Below are 16,975 nucleotides of genomic sequence, written 5' to 3' on the forward strand. Positions count from 1 at the left end.
CAGTAATAGAAGCAACTCCAATTCTATCCACTTCGATATGACCAAACGTCCGATGTCCTGACCTATCCGTCAAAGACTATGGCACTTCCGCCATACACTATCCTGTGACAAAGTGCAATGGGCCCATGACGATTCCTCACTATCCGGCCCTTCTGTCACAAGACCAATCATTTAATACCTGCTATCTATAAATCAATAGAACAAGCATATCAATTCATTCATTAATTGCAAATATCAATGCAATAAAATAAAGTATGTGATTTAGGGAAACTCGAGTCAAACCTCACTCGAGTTGTGCAATCCCAACTCAACATTAATTTATACCTTTATCTTCTCGGTCTGACGAAGACGAAGTCTCGAATTCAACTATGTCCATACCCAATCTGGTAATGACAATCGAATAGGTACAATATCAATATACAACTCAATTCAATATCTGTTCTGATCAATACTTAAATCAAAACACAATTTGATCAATATCAACGCTACAATGATACAATCTCAAATATCAATCGTGGATCTGATCAATATCAATCTACTGATGTTTCGACGGCATAACAATACAGTCTCGATAAACCCGTCAATATCAACATCACAGATATAATACAAGAACTCCTAATTAATATCGGTACAACTCATAATCAATAACAATACAACCCTGATATCGAATCTTTATCAAATCAATTCCGAAAATCATAACAATTACATAAACAATCTGTTCTTCGATCTGACTTCAAATATACGATGTTGACTATATCAAAAACACCATATATGAATCATATCCGCTTCTGACAATACCATAATTTTCGATCATATTAAAACGTAGTAAAACTTACGTCCGTATGAAGCCTGCGTCGATACCAATACAATACTGAAGTCGGATTGAAAATCAGACGGACGGATCTTGCACAAATCAGAAATATATAAAATAAAAGGCGTAAGGATTTTCTTCAACTCTTCCTCGACCTTTCCTCCGAATTCTCCCGGCTAATTACAGCTGTTACATATATATATATCACGTTGAATGGTTAATGATACGTGGCTCATTTTCTTAAATTCCATTCGGCGCTCGGGCGGTAAGAAAGTACCGCTCGGGCGCGGAATGTTCTGCCCAAATATTTCCTTCTCGCTCATTGGCGCTCGGGCGGTTATAAATTACCGCTCGGGCGCCGCATCTTCTGCCCAAAACATATACTTGTCGAACCATTGCGCTCGGGCGGTCAAAAACTACCGCTCGGGCGCCGGTAGTTCTGTTCAAAACTTGTGTAAGTCATATGCTTGGCTCAATCCGGTCTTGGACTGATCCGTCGATAATCACATCAATTCAAAATCAAGAATCTCAGCTTAACAGAATCAAAATCTCGGGCATTACATCCAGAATATCTCATCTTGACAAATAATGATAATGACCAAGTTTCATGAACAGATTCCTGGATCCATTTTGGTAGTGCTGAAATTTCTAGCAAGCTGGGTGATGTAGTATACACTGAGGCAAAAGCTCCAAATTCATACAATTTTTTTACCTCCTTAGGACAGAAATTTGGTTTCATCCTAGGACACTTTCCTGCTACAACAACTAGGATTGTGGTTGAGTTTATGCTTATTTTTTGTTTTCAATGTATCCAACTTCAGTTTATATACCTGAAATGGAGAAATTATAAGTTTGTTAGTACCAACATTATATTTTTCCTTGTTAGTTTGAGGTCTAAGGTTGATCTTTCCCTCTTTAATCTCCGAGGTGAAAGGCTGACTTGAAGGCTCGAGATAAGGATCCAGAGCTTCGATTTTTGTTTTGACCGACTCATCTAAAGATTATCCCGACTTAGCACGTGTGCTAAAGTTACTTGAATCTCCTGCTCTATGTATATAGTCGTGTACTTGAAAATCTCCATTTGGGAAATCATTGGCTTCTCAATAGTCTGGAGGATCAACTTTTGTAATTCAAACCATAGTTGAGTATAAGTTTGTAAACAACCAGTTATTCGATCAGAGATAGTTCTCTTATCAAAATGTTGTTGCCTACCCGCAACTTCTGCATTTAGGGCAAACTTATTGAACTCCGTTTGAAGCATTTCAAGGTGTCACCTCAAATGCCTCTGCATTTTCATGATATCATCGACATTAGCGTTGTTCATCTGTTGTTAAGAAATCTGCAAAAATATTTTCATGAGATTTAATAATAACAATATTAAGTATATAATTTTGAAACAAATCTCGTCATCTTAATAATCTACGCTTCTCGGGTTTAGATTTATTCCATTTTTCAAGAATTTTTTTACCTGTGGATTATCAAATTTTAAGGTGAATATCTTTGCTAGTAAAAATAATGACAATTTTCAAAAGTCTTTTTTACTTCATAAAATTCATTTGCATTGATATGTCATCGTATGACATATGCATCATAGAATAGTCGACTGTAATACCAACATTGTTGTTCTCCATCTGGTGTGAGCTTTGTAAGAATCACTGCCCACCAATGATCACTAACATCTATATATAATATCATATCATCTTCATCTTGAGAAATAATCATTTTTAGAAGATTTCCGCAAATCTCTTTTAATTGGCTATGTCTTTTTGTATGTTCTTCTTTCATTATAAATCTTGCATATTTTCATTAATAGATTAAACATTTCATGTGTTTTGTCGGGTGATCTTGAGGGGTTACCTAATGTGTGTGGACGAGAGATACATTTTGATATATCGATCATATCGGAGTGAGTTGCAGATGCATTAGGAGGGAAGGGAGTAGTGAGCTTGTCACACTCTTTTGTCAACGGGAAGTACATAGATAGTGTGGAGGAGATTAAACAACTTAATGAGTCAGGGGATTTTGGCAAAGATTTTGAAGGCTTTTTGGCTATGGATTTTGGATTCGTGTACAAGATTAGTTTAACGAAATATCATTGTTATTAGTGGAAGACGATTGTGTTAATCATATAAATCAAATGACAACATGAACGCAAAATTTTTATAATGTTATTATTTTTCTAAGTTGATCAAATGATATTTTAAAAAAAATAACACGAACATTTGTTCAATTTAGTAGAGAAGTTTTCTACATGCAGTGGTTAAGTGGTGCACTATAATACTCGAGTTTGACTCTAAAAAAATTTAGCATACTCGAGCTCAACTTGAATGAGTATTAATTTTCAAGCTCGAGCTCAATTTAAACTCTATTTTAATTCTAAATTAATAATGAATATGTATAATCAAGTTCAACTCGATTAAAAATTCGAGCTACTTGAACTCGACTCAAGCTCCGTCAAACCGAGTTCGAGTCGAGTTTTGACTAAATCGCTCACTAGCTATTCACGAGTAGCTTGACTCGTTTGTACCTCTAAAGTGGTTTAAAGGAAGTTTAGGGAGAGTAATTATTCATGAGTAGCTTGACTCATTTGTACCTCTAAAGTGATTTAAATTAAATATAAAAAATATTTTATTTTATTTTTATCAATATATTAAAATATATTTTATATAAGTATATAATTTTTTTCTTAGTTATAATTTTAGAAATATATAATTATAATACTATAATATAGATATACATTAAAATATCATTTATTATAAATTCATAAATATTTTGAAAATATATTGTATTTGATTATATAATTATCGGTTTATATATATTTGTGTTTGTTAGGATCGAAGATAGAGTTTAGAAGAAGGTGAATAAACTCTTTAAACAATTTTGCGATTAAAAAGAAAATCTTGTTTTTGAAATGTTCACAAATAAATCGAGCATCGAGAGAATATATTGAGTTTGATTATAAACCAAGTGTAAGACACTCAACATAACTCTCTAAAATCCTATTAAATATTTTGAAAATCATTTGAGAAGAATGTAAGTTGAAATAATAAAAATAATTTGGTTGAAGCATTTTATCAAATATTTTGTATGAAACATTTTGGTATTTTGATAGAACATGTAGAATGTTTTAACAATTCATACCAAAATAGTAATAATAAGTAAATGCGATAAAGTAAAGAGACACAAATTTATTTATGGAAGTTCGAAGACCAAATCCTTCTATGTCTTCCCTTATTTCATAGTCTAAAGGATTCCACTAGAAGACTTTGATCTATACAAGTCATTTTTACAAACCTGATTCAACCGATGTCACACTCTCGAGACATAATATCATACTCTCAATGTTTTTGACAACAAGTAAACAACCAAAAAAGCATTTTTTAATGTCTTTGTGCAAAGAAGAGACTCAACTATTCACTGAAACACATATCTCTATTGTGTGAGTTTGCTTTCTTCAAATGATGTATAAAAACTTGAATATGGAAGAGTGTTCTACAAACTTGATTGGGTGTGAGTGGTTCTTCTTTGAAAGCTCATTTATCTTCTCCATGAGCTTCAATAGCTTGTGTTCTAAGAATGTATACACCGATGAATTAGATCGAGTTTGGTTGTAAACCAAGCGAAAAATACTCGAAATAATCATTCGTTAAGAAAACTGATTGATTTGAAAGCCTTTTAACTTGTGTGAACTGATTAACTGAAATAAGGAAAATGCATATATCAGTTCAGTTATGGTGAGAACTGAGTTGAGAACTGCTCAAACTGATCAAATCAGCTTTAATACAAATGTTAAGCAGTTAAGTATACAAGGTATGTTTATGGATGTTCAGATACTTCAACTGCTCCTACGTCACCCCTTCTACCACCTCGGGTAGGATCCACTAGAAGACTTTGATTTATACAACACCTTGTACAAACCTTCTCAGTTTAGGACTTACTCTACTACCTAACTGAACTCTTAGTCTAGACCGAAGGCAACACCTTCCAGCAAACATTTGTTTTACGTCTATGTGTCAAAGACAAGTTTAATGTCTTTTTGCAAGATTCACTCAGCTAATCTAAAAGCTCAATTTTTTTATATACGTGAGTGATAGTGTGCGTGTGTGAGAATTGAAGAATGAATACAACGGGAAGATATTCTTACACACTGAGGGAAATAAGCTTCTAAACTAAGCTGATATAACTTTGGTGTATTCCCTCGACTGGGCTGATTGCTTCCTTGTAAGTTGATATGCAATAAGTGTGCCATTTCTTTTCTCTCTTGTTTTTCCCAGTTACTTCTCACTGAGCTTCATCTTCTATTTATAGGCGGTAATCTTGATCGTACAGTGAGACTCAATACTTGTATCCGTTGCAGCTTGAATGCATTTCTTGAATTTGTGTCTCGACTTTTCCGACAGTCATTCTGGAACATTTTGGCTTTAAGCTTTGTTGGAACATTTCATGTTCGCAATCTTGATTTTGATGATAACAAAACTTTTTATTTTGTTTCTAATGATTTACCTTTGTGCGTAGGAAGCTGAAACCGATCAGGCTTCTAACTGATCAGTTACCGAGCCTAAACTAAAGCTTTCAAAGAACAAACTGAAGGTGCCAATTGATTGCTGAATCAGTCCAACTGATGTATCAAAGACTAGTTCTACTTATTGATAAGTTGATAAGTGATTCAGCTGAACACCTTCAGAAGCCCGGCTAGCTGATGAAGGGCTCAACTGACCAGTTCAACTAAATCAGTGAAATCAGTTAAGCTGATGAGCCAACTGATTTCATCGAACCAGTTCAACTGACCAATGGAGAGCATCAGTTAGGAATCAATCAGTTTGCAGAAGACGACAAGCTTATTCAATGGAATCTAGCTGTGCGTACTGGGTAAAGCATCTGTACTATGAATGGTACAATAATGTACGTTGCAGCAAAGATTGAAGTCGAGAGATTCCTGAATGAGTGTCGGAAAAGTCGAGACACAAATTTCAAGGAACACGTTCAAACTGCAACGGATACAATAATTGAGTATCACTTTACGATTAAGCCTTCACGCCTATAAATAGAAGATAAGTGAAGACCAAAACAGAGAAGTGAGAAAAAGAAGAGAGGGCACGCTTGCTGCTTATCAGCATACAAGAAGCAATCAGCCCAGAGGGAATACAAAAAGTCATATTAGCTTAGTTTAGAAGCTCTTTTCCCTCAGTGTGTGAGAACACATTTTCGGTGTATTCATTGTTTAGTTCTCACACACACTCACTCAACTCCACCACCCAAAATATAGTCTTGCACAAAGACATTAAACTTGTGTATGTAGTCTTTGACACACAGACGTTAAAGAAGTGTTGGCTGGAAGGTGCTGCCTTCAGTCTAGTCTAGGAGTTCAGATTAGGCAGTAGCGTAAGTCATAAGCTGGGTAGGTTTGTACAAAATGTTGTATAAATCAAAGTTTTCTAGTGTATCATACCCGAGAAGATAGAAGGGGTGAGTCTCCGAACATCCATAAACATATCTTGTGTATTTTCCTGTTTAACTATTGTTTTTAAATTGTTTTGATTAGTTAGAGCATCCGTCAGTTCAGCTTTCACCATAACTGAACTGATATATGATAAAACTGATCCTGTGCTTTTCAGTTATTCAGATTACACAAGTTAAAAGGCTTTCAAATATAGCAGCTTTCTTCACGAAAGATTACTTCGAGTATTTTCCGCTTGGTACTTTAACCAAACTCGATTTAATTCATCGGTGTTAACATTCTTAGAACACGGGCTATTGCAGCTCTTGGAGAATATTGTGTTTGAAGCACCTTTAGTGCCCAGCACACGATCCTTCAAGCTTTTCTGCAACGTCTATTATTGTACTATTGATAGTACAAATGTTTTTGTATCGTTGTGCGTAGTTGGATTCCATTAGATAAGCTTGTTGTGTTCTGCAAACTGATTGATTCCTAACTGATGCTTTGAACTGGTCAGTTTGGCTCTCCATCAGTTGAACTCTTCATCAGCTGGCCGGGCTTCTGAAGGTCTTCTGCTGAACCACCTATCAACTGAACAATCAGTTGAACTGTTATTGATGCTTCAGTTGGACTGGTTTAGTTTTGGCAATCAGTTGGCACTTTCAGTTTGCTTCTCGAAAGCTTCAGTTTCGGCTCGGTTAACTGATCAGTTCGAAGCCTGATCAGTTTCAGCTTCCTGCGCATTTCGATAAATTATTAGAAACAAAATAACAAGTTTTGTTAACATCAAAATCAAGATCGCGAACATGAAATGTTCCAACACATCGTTTTAGATTCGTAATGCATACCGAATCATTCCATTTAGATAATCGAGATGAGAGATAAATCAAAATACCAGGACTTGTTTTGTCAACGTGGTTGCAGTTTTAATTCCATCCAACTGGATCTTGCAACCACTAGTTCGCCTAGATAATATCTGAATCCGCACTGCTGGACTGAAATATGATTTATTGAATTTTGAGTTGGTGGTTCAACCATTTTGGAATCACGTCATTTGGATCACCGATGGAAACGATATGCGAAACAATCAACTGTTCCAGATACATTTTAGCTGAATTCGAGTTTCAGCTTCTCAAAACTTTCAATTTGTGACCTACCAACTACACGCTTATGGAGTTTATTCGTTGCAAAAATTTGATATTTTTTAAAAATGACAGATTTTTGTGGAGTTGATAGATTTATACTGACTTTTTTAGACTATTACAAAGTTCTAAAGATTTTTACTTAATCTTGTAGATTTATTGTGCATAACTTTTATATACATTTCTAAATTTTTTTTTATAGAATTCAATAAATTTTGTAATTTATGATTGTGTTTTTTTTTATTTATTTGAACTAGTAATTTTGTTTTGTAGTGTAATAATATTTATTAAAAAATAATATATATGATTTTAAATCTCGCGATTTTTTGTGATCAGATGTTGAAAAAAAAATGAATGGTGTTAATTAATTTTAAACAATCGCAAATAAAAATTAGGAATAGGAAAAAATATGTTTCTAAAAAAATAGGAAAAACATATGGAAAAGAGGAGAATGAATTAACTAATGTTTGTATAGAGATTATTTTTAAAAGAAATGAGAGCCGGTCTCACTAATCTTTATCTATGAGACGGGTCAACTATACCGATATTCACAATAAAAATTAATACTTTTTCATAGATAACACAAATAAAAGATCCGTCTCACAAAATACGATCCGTGAGACCGTCTCACACAAGTTTTTGCTAAGAAATGAATGTGAATGTATGTGAGTTTGAGACATTTTTCATTTAAATTTCATCCAAAATTTTAAGTCGAAGGGATGACAATTTCTGACATTTTATAGTTATACATTAAGCTTTAATCTTGTACTTAATAAAATTTTACGGAATCATTAAAATCAATTTACATTTTGAATACTTATAAATTTTTATAAAGTTTTTAAAAATCAAGATTGAAAGTCAAACTCTACAAAAGTTTTACTTTTAATACCAATGAAACTTTATAGATTATATAACAGTTTATATTGAATACATATAAACTTTTAAACTTCATAAAATTAATTAAAAATCTATAACCAATACACGTTTTTTAATGAAATACTTTAGTAACACAATAACAAAGTTTTGTTATAATTAAAATCAAGATCGTTAGCGTTTTCATAACCGAACAATGTTACTTAATAATTTTACCATTTTTATATGAGTATAATATTTATTTATTACAATATAGTTATATATAAATATAAATTTATTTTTGAAAGTAATTTCTTTTAAGAACGAAATTGATTAAAAACCCCAAGCAGCAGCTGCATATGCCCCAATTTCCAATTTTGTAAACAAAATTCGGTTATACTACTTCAAGCATCCTCTCTCACTGTGCCCTAGTTCAGTTTCAGCAGCAATGAATGTCGACGGGGAAGAAATATTGGGGAATTGCCTGAGTAGTTTCGTCGATAATGGCAGCAGCGAGAGCCACAGGTACTATTTGGCGCGCAGAACGTTGCTGGAAATGCTTAGAGACCGTGGCTATGCAGTGCCCAGTTCTGACATTGAGCTCTCTCTTCAAGAATTTCGGGATAGGCATGGGCAGACGCCTGATGTTGATACATTGAAGATTTCTGCTCTCCACCGGGATGACCCTTCTCTAAAGGTCGCTGCTTTTTCCATTTTTTGTTTGCTCGCTCCTTTTTTTTTAGTCTTTTTGGTTTTTTTCCTTGTATTGAGATTCTGGATCTTTGTGTTCCCACATGTTTGAGGAAGAAAATTTGAATCACAATTGAACTACTAGTAGCTTCAATTAAGCTTCTGCAATACATATCTAGTTTCTTCTTGGTTTTATTTAGATGATGATTTTCTTGGGTTAAAACCCAAATTATCTGTATAATTAACCGTCGTCCTTTGTACGTGCATCGTGATGCTTGTTTAGGAGGGATTTTGGTTGTTAAGCTACAGTGCACCCAATAAATCACGGAGAACTAAGGTTGTAACTAGTTACAATGTGTTCTCGACGGTGTACATACCTGTGAATCCCAGTTATTACTATGAGAACTTGGTGGTCTTTCTTACGCAGATCGTTTTTTTCTGCTAGTCTATTTTCTTCTGTTGGACCATTGACCGATTCTAAGTTCTACTTTTGCTTAGTGAGTTAATTTTCTCCAAAACTGCTATTGGGAATGCATGAAATATTAGGACGATAGTATTGAATCTACTGAGGTGTTCTGTGTTTTCCATCGCAGACTCTGGTTCTATTCTGTCCTCCAAACATAGTTAAAGTAAATGTCATCCGTGCCATTGTAACTGAGATTGTCAACAGAGACAGATTGAATCGGCTGATATTGGTAGTTCAGAGTAAAATAACAAGCCAGGCCTTAAAAGCTGTAGAGCTTATTTCGTGCAAAGTTGAAATTTTCCAGGTAAACTTTGCTGTTGGCATTTTTTCTGCTTCCCCTGATTTTGATTTGATTTATATGGTTTGGGTATGAGTTAATTTTTCTGTTGCAAATGTTCAATCTATTGCCAGCACACAATAAAATTGATTTCTTTTGCAAAGTAGGAAGCTGAATGCTCATGTATGTATTGTCTTATTTATATTTAGTTATCCTGAGCTTCAATGCACTTAACTTGTAAATGTTGTAAACTCATCCTCTGTATTGATCTAATAAAGTTCTTTGTGTGTCCTGTTCCATTTTCTCTTGCTTACCACATCTTTGGCTTTGGACCGTTTTTTTCAATATTTTTTGTGGTGGCAATCCTATTGATTGCACGTTAATATCAGCACATCATCTTTTACATTTACATATTCAACTTGCTTTCCTTTGATTTTTGCTATGTTTTTTAGATCTTGGATTTGCTCATCAACATAACTAAACATGAACTAAAGCCAAAACATCAAGTGCTGACTGACGAAGAGAAAGAAAGTCTACTAAAGAAGTATAGCATAGAAGAAAAACAGGTTAGTATCTAGAGTACCGGCTAATGTTAGATTGAAACTGATTTGTAATGTATGTGGAGTGGATCGTTTATTTGTTAATATTCTCGCAGTTGCAAGATTATTGCCCTCCATTATTTATGTGGAGTACACACATTCTATGAGGATGTTATGCCACCTCATTTATCATAACAAAACAGGGATATGCAGAAATTTTTTTATATGGATTTTATTTTTACCGAGTGAAAAAAGATAAAAATCTCTTGTATTCTTGGTTCCTCAACTCTAAGAGCATTTGTAACTGCGAAATGTTCAAATACTCGAATCTCCTTGTGGTAGATGACGTCAATAGCCCTCTCTTGTTTTTTAAATCGATATATGCTTATTGATGCATGGATATCAAGTACATCGTGATATTTGTCCAACATATGGCGGATAGTTCGCCACAGAATAATTCTACTAGTTTTGGACCAATATGGCACTTTGTTGAGAAGCAATAAATTTTCACAACCTGCTGGTCTTCCTTTTCTAATTATATATTGGTCCACCGTTAACATTTGTTCCTTCTATTTTCAGCTTCCACGGATGTCACATAACGATGCAATAGCTCGTTATTATGGGCTGGAGAAAGGGCAGGTCGTGAAGGTTACATACAACGGTGAACTTACACAGTTACATGTAACATATCGCTGTGTTTGGTGACCCGTTATGCCGATTTTGATCAGATATTGATTTTCCATTTTGTGTCCTAGACTGTTGCAGAATTTGGGAAAGTTCATCTTGATGTGTCCTTCAGTTTCCAAATTCAGAATTTTCTAGATAGTTATTGAAAAAGATGATGTTACCTAAGGCAAGTTAGTACTTGATATGCTTTTTTAAGAGGCAGACCGGTTGGGCAAGTTGGGGTGCTACACATTAATTTTCTAAAGAATGTAAAATTTGTCCACTCCCAAACAAATTTTGTATTTCATGTTTGAAAACCCCTAGGATCGGACATCTACCAATTAGCAAAAGATGCATGTAATGGTGGGTGAAGAACACAAGATATCGGATCAACTATGGTTCTTCAACCAAATGTTTCAATCTATTCTTTAATACACCAACGTGAATTATGTCTCAAGATTATCATATTGAAAAATTCCAGAAACAGTGGTTGCTATCGGAGAGCAAAACTTATCGTCTTCGGCTAAATTTGTGCCGAGTTTATCATTTTTTCGTAGCTGATTGTCTTGATTGCTCTTTGAATGAAAATTGTCACCGTAGATCCACATTCTTACATAATATCTTTAACAGCGATGTTTCATTTACTGATGTCTATAATAGTTTTACGTAATAATAGGTAGGAAAAAAATTATAAAGATTGAGTTTTTTTTTTCTTTATACAGAGTCATTGCTCGTCCCTGATAATGCTATATATTTATAACTTACAGATGCAGAAGTCAATTTAACCCACAAAATCTGACAAAACTGAATTCTATAATACAGATTTAGCAATTAGCCCTCTCTTGAAAGTGTAGTTAAAGCACGCACAAAAAGAAAAAAATATCGATAATAGCAGTTGATGCATTTGCTAACAAGGTCAACAACAAACGTGAAGATTCATATAGCAGGTTTTCATTCTTTATCTTGTATCAAATTGTTGATCATATTTACCAGAGGAACAGTGCCCTTGGCCATTATCTCTAATCTAGACGAATTTGAGGCATGTGCAAAAAGGGATATACCAAAGAGCACGAGCTCTGGAAGAAACAACCGGGACGACAAGAATCCGTGCCAGTAACGTGGTTCCAAGTCAAAAAACGCGCTGAAGAACCTTCTGGTGGCATGCAAATCAAGCTTCAGCAGAATATCCATACCAAAACAAAAGAATTCCCTTTGGCGTCTCCTATCTATCGGCCACAAATCTTTCCAAACCTCCGCAGATAATTCATTACCAAGAAGGTTTTGATCTGAACTGAGATATCGAACGATAGCATTGGCAACAACTGGAGCAGCCGCTAGAGTTCTTGCTACCATGTAGCCAGTTGAAGGATGCACCATCCCGGCTGTACCACCAATGCCCACGACTCTCTGAGGTAAAACCGGGAGGGGGCCCCCCATTGGAATTATACAATTTTCATCCTCTTCAATGCTAGTCACTTTTATGCCTAAATGGTTTAATCGAGCCACCATACGTTCTTGAATATCCTTCATTGGTACTCCAGGACGAGCAACAAGGGACGTTTCTTCCAAGAATATTCTTTGAGAAGAAAAGGGCATAGCATAGAGAAAGGTAGGAATCTTTCTATTCCTTTCCTTCAACTCTTTGTTATTGTTGAGATGCGAGTCTCGCCAATCCATGAAAACCATCTTATTCATATCAAATGGATGTTGTTCCACTTCTGCCAAAATTCCATAAGCTACTTGATAGCCAGGGTTGTACGGTTTGTCATACTGAACGAGAGATCGGGAAAAACCAGTGGCATCTAGAACCACAACAGCCTGAATAGTAACACCATCATTGCAAATCAACAACGATTTGGATTCCTCGTGAATTACTTTCACAACCTTAGCTTGATGAAATTTAACACCATTTAAAATGCATTTCTGCATCATTTTCGATTTCAGCTGTTTCCTATTAACCCTTCCATATGGCCGATCAAGTTCTTTACGCGTCTTGTCGTTAATGTACACAACAGCACCAGACCAAGTTGTGTCGAGGCAATCCAACAAATCCATGGCCTCAAATTCATCCACCCAAACACCATAATTATTAGGCCAAATCATTTTGGGAGAAGGATCGATTGAGCAAACCGACAGGCCAGCCTCTGAAACTTGTTGCGCTACCGCGAGTCCTGCTGGACCTCCACCTACAACTGCCAGATCCACCACCAGCCCTTTCAAAGGGTCATACATGGGAAGTTCAAAATCAAGTTTTTCCTTCTTGGTCTCAGGCACAAGCTCCAAAAGGGCACTAGAACTGGCTTTCACACCAAAACTTTTGCCGAATTTGACACTGGATTTCTTGGAAACAAACTTAGGTTCGAGTTTCTGAGGTTTCAAAGATGTATAGGCGCTAATGACACTGGATTTCTTGGAAACAAACTTAGGTTCGAGTTTCTGAGGTTTCAAAGATGTATAGGCGCTAAATTTCTCCATGAACCCATGAATTGGTTGAAGAAAATCAAGCTTGTTGTGAGTCTTAAGTAAAGTATCCATATTCGATAACAAAACTGATATTTTTCACGAAAACCACGAGGGATTCCGCAGCTCTCGAACAACACAAACACGGGTCTCAATTATTTCCTTAATAATCAACCTAATCTTGTATCGGCACCAACACATGAAGCAAAAAATGGGAACACGAACAAGAACTCGTTCATTTTTTTTTATGAAACCACACGCTACTTTGAATAAATTGGAAAACTAGAGTAAAATATCACAATTCACTTACTCGAAAATCCAAAAGATTGAAGGGAAGAACATGGTAGCATACTTTACAGAAACCAGCGTAGGTTAGAAGTATGGATCTTGTGGTGGATTCTGCTCAGCAACAGCGAATGCGGTTTGTGCAATGACCACACGTCCTTCCACGTCTTTTTATTATTTATTTATTTATTTTTATCAGATTTGATATGCGAAGAAATCATCTGCTCCTATATTTGATATCTAAACGGTGAAAACATATCTCGTTTGTATAAATGGTTAAAAATTAAATTCTTTAAAGACTATATATTAACAAAACATAATTAATCATTAATAAAATATTTTTATCTATTTTTTTAATTAAAAAATTATTAATATATTATTTTAATCATTTATCTTGTTTAGACATCGATTTTCCCCCAATATTTTTTTAATAATTAATTGTATTTGTTCATCTATTGTGCTTAATGCATTTAATTTTTAACTATTTATGCAAATGAGGCTTGTTTTAGTAAATTATAGCACAGTTTAGAATACCAAATATAGCNAAACTCCTAAATCGACCTTTAAAAGATCGGCTAACAATTAAATTAAGCATAAAAAAATCTCTAATAAAAATCATTAACATAATCTTTAAATCATTTATCTATCTAGCTATTGCGGAAACTTAAAGGCCCTCTGGTGTGTACTGCTGCACTCGATCCACTCAAGCGTCAACACCTCCCATAAATCATCAAATCCTGCATCATACAAACCTAGTGAGTCTAAAAACTCAGCACGTTCTAAACATGGATAACAAATAATACATATCCAATCACATGCATTAAAATCGTACTTTTATTTAAAATAGCTTTTGAACATAAATAAACCATATAAAATTATTTTAGCATAATTAAATCATAAATCGTAAAATCATTTTAAAATAACTTTAAGCATAAATAAATCCTTTAAAAATCATTTAAAATAAGCTTTAAGCATAATTAAATCATTTTAAAAATAGCTTTAATCCACATCGTAAATCATATATCATAGAATCATTTTAATCATAAGCTTTCAATCATTTATCAATTTGGGTGAAGTTTGATCCTTGAAAGTGACTAGCTTTTATCCTTTTGGTCGACTGCAATCTTAGCTTCACATGGTCCATGAGGGTGGGCACTAGGCTGCACCATGGAAATACGATCGTCGGGATCTCTCTGGGGCCTTTTCACATAGACGGGGTCCCTCTGGGACCTTGGCCCGTAAACGGGTTCCCTCTGGGGCCTTGGCCCTCACGTCATATCCACAAAATCATATATCATTATATCATATCTTTTTGTCACAGTTAATTCACATCCCTCAAAATATTTTTCCTTTTCTTTTAAAATCATAAAACAACACAGCTTTCCAAAAATAGCATTTTAAACAGTAAAAATTGTACAGCTTTTTAAAAAATCATAAAATAACATATTATCATCAAAATCATCATTTTAAATCATAGAATATCATTTAACATGCGTTATGATCCTTCGGGACGCTACCAAGCGTTTTCGTATTTTCCTAAGTGTAAAAAGACCGTTTTGCCCCTGGATGTAAAGATTCTCGAATTTTTCTTTTTCCCACTTTTAATTACATGAGATTATTCTAAATAATTATTTAAGTTTAAATATAATTTTTCATAATTTTATAAAGCTTAAAACTAGGTTTTACAATTAATTCTTTAATTAGCGTTTCGTGCGACGATAAAATCCCGGATAAATAAAAAACTCAATATTTTGATCCCAAATTTTAAACATAGCATTTTTATTATTTATTCTACCCCTCCAAGTCATGAGCAACACCCGTGGACCCATGTATTTAATTTTAGTTCTTTAATTTTCGAAATTGACACATAATCGAACCCACCGAGCCATATCCCAAAATACTCGAGCCACCTCAAGCCAAACCCAAGCCAATCCATCTAGGAACCCTCTTGACCAAGCCCAAGCCCCTGAAACCTAGCCCTGGATCTCTCAAACTCACCTGAAACTTAACCCCAAAATTCTGCACGTGTGTGTGAGTCTCCTAGGATATTTAGGACTCCTAACCCCACTAGGATACTTCCATCCCCTAACCACTTGACCACCCTTGACCCTTACTTACCCTAGACCAGTCCCAGACCCGAGCCACCCCCATCCCAAGCCCCTGAGCCATGCACAAGCCTAGCAACGAAGGCACCAGAAGCTGCGCATGTTTGCAAGTCACGCATATAATCTCCTAGTCTACTAGGACTCTTCCAGTCGAGCCACCACCGAGCCCACCTGACCCTAACCTTCCCTGGACCACGCCCAAACCCAGACCCAGCCCAATCTCTAGAACCCAGCAGCGAAGCTCTTGAACCAGAAAAACATCATGCGCGCTCCATTGTTGGTTTCAATCTCCTCTCGAGCCAGCAGCCACCCAAGCCGCACCAGCCCCTGGCCCGACCCCTGCCCATCACCCTAGGACCCTGATGGACCACCTAGCTCACCCCAGACCGAGCAGCAAGCCCCCATGGCTGCTGTCTCCCTCACCAGATCGCGCGAGGAGTCCCTCCTCCATGGGACTCCTCCAAAGATGTGCGCATGGCTAGGACCCTTCCTGACCCTGACCTTGACCCACGTCCAGCACGAGCCCTCCTCGAGACCTGGTCGAACACCTAAGCCCCATGCATAGTGATCAAGCCACTTGAATTTTTGTACAAATCCTACAACCCACGACTCTCTTCTTTTCTTTCTCGGTTGTTCCAGCTTGTTAATTCCTATTATTTTATCATACTTTGGCCATATTTCAATCATAATTTAACATGTGTTGGCAGCGTGTCCGTGGATTCAAAACTTTTTTCAAATAAACGTAAAATTGTCGCGTTTTTGAAAATATACGTTCTACCGTAAAAGTAATCGAACAATCATATTTTTCATACATAAACAATTAAATCAAGCATAATATGATTTGTATGCTGTTAAAAAAGTTTAGGAAACGTGTCTTTGCATTTATAACACTCGAATATACGATATTCGGCGAATGGCGACGTTGGACGACCGGACGACGAACAACACAAGCTTTTCTTTCCTCCTAAATTTCGAAAATATTGATGGAGTGTGCAAGGAGAATTTCGGCTGATTGGTGAAAGAATTTGTGAGGTTTTGAAGACATAATACACTTATTTATAATTTAATTAACATATTAATGGGCCTTAGTTTTGGGCTTGCATGCTTAAGGGTAATTGGACCTACTTAAATTAATTAAATTGGGTCCAATAACACTTAATTAATTAATTAATTAAATTTTATAAAATTAATTTTCATAAAATAATAATTTTCATCTTTTAAAACTCCTTATTTGCCCAAAACCGG

At 35.4% G+C, this 16,975-nt stretch overlaps 2 protein-coding genes across 2 annotated transcripts; one reads left to right on the forward strand and one right to left on the reverse strand.

The window, feature by feature from the left end:
* Positions 1-8,606: 8,606 nt before the first annotated feature.
* LOC140968051 (DNA-directed RNA polymerase V subunit 5A-like) lies at positions 8,607-11,171 on the forward strand. The gene is made up of 4 exons (XM_073428897.1): positions 8,607-8,939; positions 9,526-9,702; positions 10,128-10,241; positions 10,794-11,171. The coding sequence occupies exons 1-4, from the start codon at positions 8,691-8,693 to the stop codon at positions 10,917-10,919; spliced, it is 666 nt and encodes a 221-aa protein (XP_073284998.1). The 5' UTR covers positions 8,607-8,690; the 3' UTR covers positions 10,920-11,171.
* A 589-nt stretch (positions 11,172-11,760) lies between these two features.
* Positions 11,761-13,415, reverse strand: LOC140968042 (lycopene beta cyclase, chloroplastic/chromoplastic-like). Its single transcript, XM_073428887.1, has one exon. The coding sequence runs from the start codon at positions 13,413-13,415 to the stop codon at positions 11,832-11,834; it is 1,584 nt and encodes a 527-aa protein (XP_073284988.1). The 3' UTR covers positions 11,761-11,831.
* Between the last annotated feature and the right edge of the window lie 3,560 nt (positions 13,416-16,975).

The sequence above is a fragment of the Primulina huaijiensis genome, chromosome 2, assembly GCF_012295235.1.
Source record: "Primulina huaijiensis isolate GDHJ02 chromosome 2, ASM1229523v2, whole genome shotgun sequence".
Lineage (NCBI taxonomy): Eukaryota > Viridiplantae > Streptophyta > Magnoliopsida > Lamiales > Gesneriaceae > Primulina > Primulina huaijiensis.

Excerpts from the sequence above, each read along its gene's own strand:
- LOC140968051 (XM_073428897.1), top strand. The coding sequence starts at position 8,691 with ATGAATGTCGACGGGGAAGAAATATTGGGGAATTGCCTGAGTAGTTTC. Across the intron at positions 8,940-9,525 it reads GGGATGACCCTTCTCTAAAG|ACTCTGGTTCTATTCTGTCC; the intron begins GTCGCTGCTTTT and ends TTTCCATCGCAG. Across the intron at positions 9,703-10,127 it reads GCAAAGTTGAAATTTTCCAG|ATCTTGGATTTGCTCATCAA; the intron begins GTAAACTTTGCT and ends TATGTTTTTTAG.
- LOC140968042 (XM_073428887.1), bottom strand. The coding sequence starts at position 13,415 with ATGGATACTTTACTTAAGACTCACAACAAGCTTGATTTTCTTCAACCA.